This window comes from Bufo bufo, chromosome 8 (genome assembly GCF_905171765.1).
Source record: "Bufo bufo chromosome 8, aBufBuf1.1, whole genome shotgun sequence".
Taxonomy (NCBI): Eukaryota; Metazoa; Chordata; class Amphibia; order Anura; family Bufonidae; genus Bufo; species Bufo bufo.
This window is the reverse complement of record NC_053396.1, coordinates 200,154,652-200,162,110: the sequence shown is the minus strand read 5'-3', so window position 1 is coordinate 200,162,110 and position 7,459 is coordinate 200,154,652. Positions and strand designations below refer to the sequence as shown.

General features: G+C 45.1%; 1 protein-coding gene across 1 annotated transcript; it reads left to right on the top strand.

The window, feature by feature from the left end:
* The first annotated feature begins 6,042 nt into the window (after positions 1-6,042).
* LOC120978176 (amphinase-4-like) lies at positions 6,043-6,468 on the top strand. The gene has a single exon (XM_040406396.1). It carries the CDS (start codon positions 6,043-6,045, stop codon positions 6,466-6,468), a length of 426 nt encoding a protein of 141 aa, XP_040262330.1.
* The last annotated feature ends 991 nt before the right edge of the window (positions 6,469-7,459 follow it).

Here is a 7,459-nt window from a genome sequence, read left to right as displayed (position 1 = left end):
CATCACAGGAGCATCCCGATTTTTTGTAAGTGTGATTTACCCCTCTTTACCAGCTTTTAGAGTTCCCTAGAAGAAAAAAAAACATAGTGGGAAGGAATGGAAGTGAGGTCACTGCATACAGTACTGGCAGAAGTGAGATGCCCACTGCTTGTGAGAGAAATGCATCTAGCTGTGCAGTTGAAACATAATAATATGAATAATATGGGTGAAAGAGACTTTAGGGAAGCCCAGACATAACTGTTCCTTCATAATTGTGATTGTACAATAAAGCAAAGCCATTATGAATTTTTTATTTTATTTTTTAAACGTACGCTTTTTATTAGGGCTATTTCAGGACATTTCAGTAGCAACCTGCAATTTTAACAGAATTTCCAGTGAAAAAGACATCAATGAGGTGAAAATATAAAGTCTGATCTTGAACCATCACCAAATGGCAGCATGAAAAAATGCTAAAAGGAAAAAAATAAGACTCTACAGAAGGGTTAGATAGGGCCCTAATGATGAGTCAACTGGTAACATGCAGAGAGACACTGAAGGATAAACTTCTGCTTTCCACACAAATCAAAGAGTAGGAACACAGGAATGCAGCAAAAAGGGTTTGTATTCCAGTCCTTCTTCAGGCTAAAGAAGAATTCATGAAGCTCGAATTAATCCATCCCACCGCTGGAACCGAGTTGCCACTAAAGCAGCCACAGATCGAAGAGGGGTTAAAGGGGTTGCACTTAAAGGGGTTGTCTCAATTCAGCAAGTGGCGTTTATCATGTAGAGAAAGTTAATTCAAGGCACTTATTAATGTATTGTGATTGTTCATATTGCCTCCTTTGCTGGGTTGATTAATTTTTCCATCACATTATACACTGCACGTTTCCATGGTTACGACCACCCTGCAAACCAGCAGTGGTGGTCGTGCTTGCACACTATAGGAAAAAGAGCCAGCTTCTCTGGTGGCCTGGACCGCGGAAGTGTGCATAGGCCGGCGCCTTTTCCTATAGTGTGCAAGCACGACCACCACTGCTGGTTTGCAGGGTGGTCGTAACCATAGAAACGAGCAGTGTACAATGCGATGGAAAAATGAATCCATCAAACAAAGGAAGCAATATGGATAATAGCAATACATTAGTAAGAGCCTTTTATTAACCTCCTCTACATGACAAATGCTGTTTGCTGAAGAGAGACAAACCCTTTAACCTTGTCCACTGGAGTCTATGGAGAAGCTATACATAGCTATAACACACAGTAAGTGCCAGGTGGAAGCTCTAAAGCTCTCAAGAGAATATAATAGAAGAGTAACATCCCCATGAATGAATAGGCCTGTTCCCTGCTGTTTTCACTGTCATAAAAACTGATGTCTCCGTTCTGCATTACAAACCTGACATCCTTTGACTTTAAGATCTATAATTCCTTTAGGGTGTAAAAGATAAACATCCTTATTCTGAATTATAGTCAATGTTGGATCTACTGCAATCCAAACAAAGCAAATCCACAGACAGTGGCTATGTGTAATGATGTGACTGCTTCCATGTAATTTCTGGGCTGTCAGCAGAGGAGAACGCAAGGAACAGGTAATGGGCACTACATGGATGGTATGGGCACTACAATAGCTGGCAGTGCTATATAAACTTATTATTATGTGGCTGGTACTACTCTGTGGATCCTTACGGTCCACATCCTGTGGCTGGTCTATGGGTACTACTATGTGGCTGGTAAAACTCTGTGGGGCCTTATGATCTCTATCCTGTGGCATGTGTATACTATACTATACTATACTATGCATACTACTATCCTCTGTGACTAATCTATGGGCACTGCGAAGTGTTGGTACTAATCTGGGAACTCTTATGGTCACTAACCTGTAGCTGGTCTATGGGTACTACTATGTGGCTAATACTATTCTGTAGGCTATTATAGTTTCTATCTTGTGACTGGTCTATGGGCACCACTATGTGGCTGGTACTGCCCTGTGGCCCCTTATGACCACTAACTGGTGGCTGGTCTATGGGTGCCACTATGTGATGGTACTACTCTGTGGGCTTTTGTGGTCCGTATCCTGTGGCTGGTCCAGTGGCGGATCCAGAGCCTGGTCTCGGGAGGGGCACTTCCAGATTATTTTCTGTCCGCTGCCACAAGACTCCACAGTGTAGAGGTATACTGTATATTGTGTGGCACAGTGTAGCGGTATACTGTATATTGTGTGGCACAGTGTAGGCTATATGTGTATAACAAACATATTTCACATAAAAAACTTACAATTACTTGGCTTGGCCCTTGGGGATCTTGGACACCACTTCAACACTTTGGCCGGGGGCTCGGTGGAGCTGATGTGTTTTATCCTAATGAGAAAGATTTCATAATAAGGATTTGGAGAAGGGGCAGAGGGATAGCAGAGCAGGGAGAGGCTGGTGCTGCTACTAGGGGGTCATACCATGGGGGAGTAATAAAGCCCACCATAATGCCCCCCCAGTAGTAATAATTCTCCTTATAATAGACAGTGCAAAAAATCCCCCCTTGTAATGCCCCCAGTTGAGCTAATGTCCCCATAGTGCCCCCATTATGTGCCAGTATAAAATGCCCCATATATAGTGCCCCAGTAGATGCCCTCAGTGTCTACCATAATTTGAAAAAATAAAATACCCCTTCTTAGTGCCCCCCTGTAAATGACCCCATAGTACTCCTCTCCCCCCTTCCCCATAGTACCCACCATAATGTGCCCAAGTATAAAATGCTACTGTACAGAGCCCCCCATATAAAATACCCCTTCTTTGTGGCCTCAGTAAATGCCCCTATAGTGCCCACCAATAATGTGCCAGTAAGAAGTGCCCCCAATCATGTGCCAGTAAAATGTGCCCACATAGATGCCCCCCAATCATGTGCCAGTAACAAAAACAACCCCCCCATCATGTGCCAGTAATAAGAGCCCCCCATCACGTGCCAGTAACAAGAGCCCCCCATCATGTGCCAGTAACAAGAGGCCCCCCTAATGTGCCAGTAACAAGAGGCCCCCCTAATGTGCCAGTAACAAGAGGCCCCCCATAATGTGCAAGTAACAAGAGGCCCACCTAATGTGCCAGTAACAAGAGGCCCCCCTAATGTGCCAGTAACAAGAGGCCCCCCTAATGTGCCAGTAACAAGAGGCCCCCCCATAATGTGCCAGTAACAAGAGGCCCCCCTAATGTGCCAGTAACAAGAGGCCCCCTGTCACCGCCAGTTCTGTGAGAAGGTCTGGCAGACGTTCTTCTCTACCTCTTGCATGACGTTCTTTGTTTTGGTTTCACTTTGTCATCTCCTTTATTTCTCCCAGGTGTCACCTATTTAGACTAATTGTCTCCCTTTATATTCCCTCCCATACTGCCTCACTTTGCGGTTTATACTACTTCCTGGATGAGGTGTTCACTGCTGGAGGCTGCTGTTTCCTCAGATAAGTCTTTTTCCTTTATTTGTGTTTCCTTGCTGGCTTGATTCTAGGTGACCCTGACTCTGTCCGTATTAAGTGCAGGAAGCCGGTGGTCGTGTCCCCTTACTATTATAGGGTTTTCAAGTGTCACACAGTATTAGGTACGTGGGCATGCAATCGTCTACCATAGAGACCCTTGCATGGGCATAGCAGTCAGGGAGAGCTCTAGGGGTTTTATAGGGCTCACCCATATGCTCCTTAGTTTGGGATCAAGCCAGTCAGATGTTTATTTATAAGTTCCAGCTTTCTGCAACATCATCCGTGACACCCCCTAATGTGCCAGTAAAACTATTGTACATATAAAAAAAAAAATTATACTTACCTCCATGTCAGCGATGCGATGCAGGCCTCTTCCGGCCTGTGTCCCGCGCTGTATGGCTCAGGCAGCGCAATTACATCATCGCTCCGCCTGCGCCGGCCTCTTATAAGGTGCCGGCCTGGTGCCTGCAGCTTATCAGAGGAAGGGGAAGGGACACTCCTCTCCGTCCCCTGCCCGTTCGCTTTTGCAGCACAGCCATCTGTATCGCTGTCCTGAGGACGGCGATACAGATGACTATGAAGATGAACGCTTCCACAATGAAAGCGCTCATCTCCCTGTGCCCTGCGGCCGCCGCCCCCACTTCTGAGCAGCTCTAGGGGGGCAATTGCCCCGATGCTCCCCCCCTGGATCCGCCAGTGGGCTGGTCTATGGGTACTAGTAAGTGGGCCTAACCTGTGGCTGGTCCATGGGTACTAGTATGTGACTGGTACTACTATGTGGACCCTTATTATCGCTATCCTATAAGTGGTGTATGCGTACTACTATGTGGCTGGTACTAATCTATAGGCTATTACAGTCTCTATCTTGTGACTTGTCTATGGGCACTATTATGTGGCTGGTTCTTCCCTGTGGTTCCTTATGACCACTAACCGGTGGATCGTCTATGGGTACCACTATGTGCTGGTACTACTCTGTGGGCTTTTGTTGTCAGTATCCTGTGGCTGGTCTATGGGTACTAGTATGTGGCTGGTACTACTCTATGGCCCCTTATCACCACTAACCTATGGCTGGTCTATGGGTACTACTATGTACCGGTGCTATTCTTTGGGCCTTTGTGGTCCGTATACTGTGGCTGGTCTATGGGTACTTGTCACAGGTAAATGGAAGGGGGAAACACCAGATAACACACAGAAGGAAATAGACCAAAGTCTAGACCTCAAAGCTAAGGGAGAGAGATGGTGACCTCCTAGGAATCCCTAGACTTCTCCCTGACTCCTGCCAATTTGAATAGACTCTGAAGGTGGAAATACTCATACACCGGAACCTTAGCCCTGGAGACCCTGGAAATCCCTAGGAGTGGTGGCAGGGAATGAGACTACTGGTTCCTTCCCAGATGAAGGAACCAGCGTCTCCCTGAGGCCTAGAAAACAATAAACACAAGCAAACAACAAAATGTAAAACAAAGTGCACTTAGCTTAAAGAAGAATGGAGGAGCAGGAGATCCAAAGGAACAACACACCAGCTCAAACTCCAGTAAGAAATATCAACCGCATGGTAAGCAGTGTGAGCCAGAACTAAATAGACCCTCAGTAATGACCACAAGCTGCACCTGACAAGAGGGGTGGTCATTATTACCAAACAACACTGCAAGGAGAAAACAGAGACTGTAAGTTACCCTCACGTGCCGCCAGTCTCTCAGATCTTCTCACCTCTGTCATGGGAGGGACCGTGACAGTACTAGTATGCGGCTGGTACTACTATGTGGGCCCTTATTATCGCTATTCTATAAGTGGTGTACTACTATGTGGCTGATAATATTCTGTCATGTGACAGGAATTACAAGCCCATAACAGCATAACAATCTGTTTATGCTGCTATGACCATGAACCATAACTGACATTACTTAAAGGGGTTGTGCCACGAAACACATTCTACATTTTTCAAACGAGTACCTGGATCTGAATACTTTTATGATTGCATGTAATTAAAAATGTGGCATAGCCACTGAGCTATTCAATAAAATGTATCTGTATTGTATAGCGCCACCTGCTGTTTGTTCTATTCCTTTTTTGTCCACCTCACTGAAGTGGTCGCACATGCTCAGTTTAAATCTTCAACTGTCACCTGCTATATCTTGTTAGAAGCTGTGGCAGTTACAGGGAAAGAGCTACACCAGAAAGGACACACCCTCTGAGCTGCCAGGCTGAAGATAATCTAGCAGAACTACTGAAGTAATGAATGGGGAAATCTCTGGACCCATGTGAGGTACAGGGCTGGTTCCAGCTTTGTTAGAAATTAGATTGTCATGTACTAGACGATGGGCCCGCCATTTTTATCTTCTATTTTGTTTTCTGAAATCTCTGCCAGCTAGGGGCTAGTATAGATTTCATTTTAGGTGCGCATATTGCTCGAGCTGAACCTAATTTATGAGGAGAAGAGCATAATTTATAAAGAGCTGGTCTATGATAAATTCCCCCCAAAGAGTATATTAGTAAATCTCATTATTGTGGCTGGGGTGGAAAAGTTCAGGACTGGGAAAACATTTTGGACCCTGTTGCAACAGTGTAATGGTTGAATTAATATAGTGGATGATATCCGTATAATAACCACCATGTATGTTCCTCCTCAGACCTCATCACCAGAAATGTCATCTACATCTCCAATGCTTCTGTTAGTTGGGTTCCTCCTCAGCCTAACAAACCTGAACTTGTCTGCTGGTGAAAAATGGGTAGCCTTCAAAGCAAACCACATCACCAGCTCCACGGTTGTCAACTGTGATGTTGTCATGGCAGGAGAATGCAAGGAGGCGCAGAGCTATATCCACACCAATGCCAGAATCCTGGAGAACGTGTGCCAATATATCACCGGAGGGAAAAATATCAGCAGAAGCAAAGAATTCACTGTCAGCACCTGCGAAAAGCAACGGAACGCGAACGCGACTTGCAGCTACGGGGAAGCAAAAGTCCAAAAAGGGGCGATATGCTTAACCTGCAGGAACCGGAAACCAGTGGAATTTGTTAAAATGGGAAGCTGTTAGGGTCGCAATGAATTCCTCCAATGCTTCACTTATGGGATAAAATCTATTCTTTTCTGTATATTATATATGTGAATTGTATGCATGTACAGGACTGGATTATAGGGTGGGCACAAGAGGAATGCACATGGTCCTCTAGAGAAGCTCCACCACCCACTCTATCTATCTAGATCTAAACAAAAGAAGGAGATTGCAGCATTAGGCAAAGTATTCAATGTATAGTGCACTCAGTCCAGACCTTGATCAAATAGTCCCAAATAGCATGTAGAAGGGATCACAGCACTCCAGGGACGTGAAAAAAAAGTGTAGATTTATTCCCCTGTATCCAAAAAGTGTAACGTTTATGGTACACCTGGAGCTTTTTTCAATCTATCTACCATATTTTTCACTTTGTAAGATGATCCTAGGTTTTAGAACCAAATAAGAAAAAAACATATTTTTCATCAGATTAGACCTCCATATCAGATCCTCAGATCAGACCTCATCACCACATCCTCAGATCAGACCTCCATATCAGATCCTCAGATCAGATCTCCATATCAGATCCTCAGATCAGACCTCCATATCAGATCCTCAGATCAGACCTCCATATCAGATCCTCAGATCAGACCTCCATATCAGATCCTCAGATCAGACCTCATCACCATATCCTCAGATCAGACCTCCATATCAGATCCTCAGATCAGACCTCCATATCAGATCCTCAGATCAGACCTCATCACCACATCCTCAGATCAGACCTCCATATCAGATCCTCAGATCAGACCTCATCACCACATCCTCAGATCAGACCTCCATACCAGATCCTCAGGTCAGTCCTCCATACCAGATCCTCAGGACAGACCTTCACATCAGATCCTCAGGACAGACCTTCACATCAGACCCCCCATATAGATCCTCACATCAGACCCCATATCAGATTCTCACATCAAACCTCCATATCAGATCCTTACATCAGACCTCCATATCAGATCCTCACATCAGACCCCCCATT

What these genes read in the sequence shown, in the direction of transcription:
- LOC120978176 (XM_040406396.1), top strand. Translation starts at nt 6,043, where the DNA reads ATGTATGTTCCTCCTCAGACCTCATCACCAGAAATGTCATCTACATCT.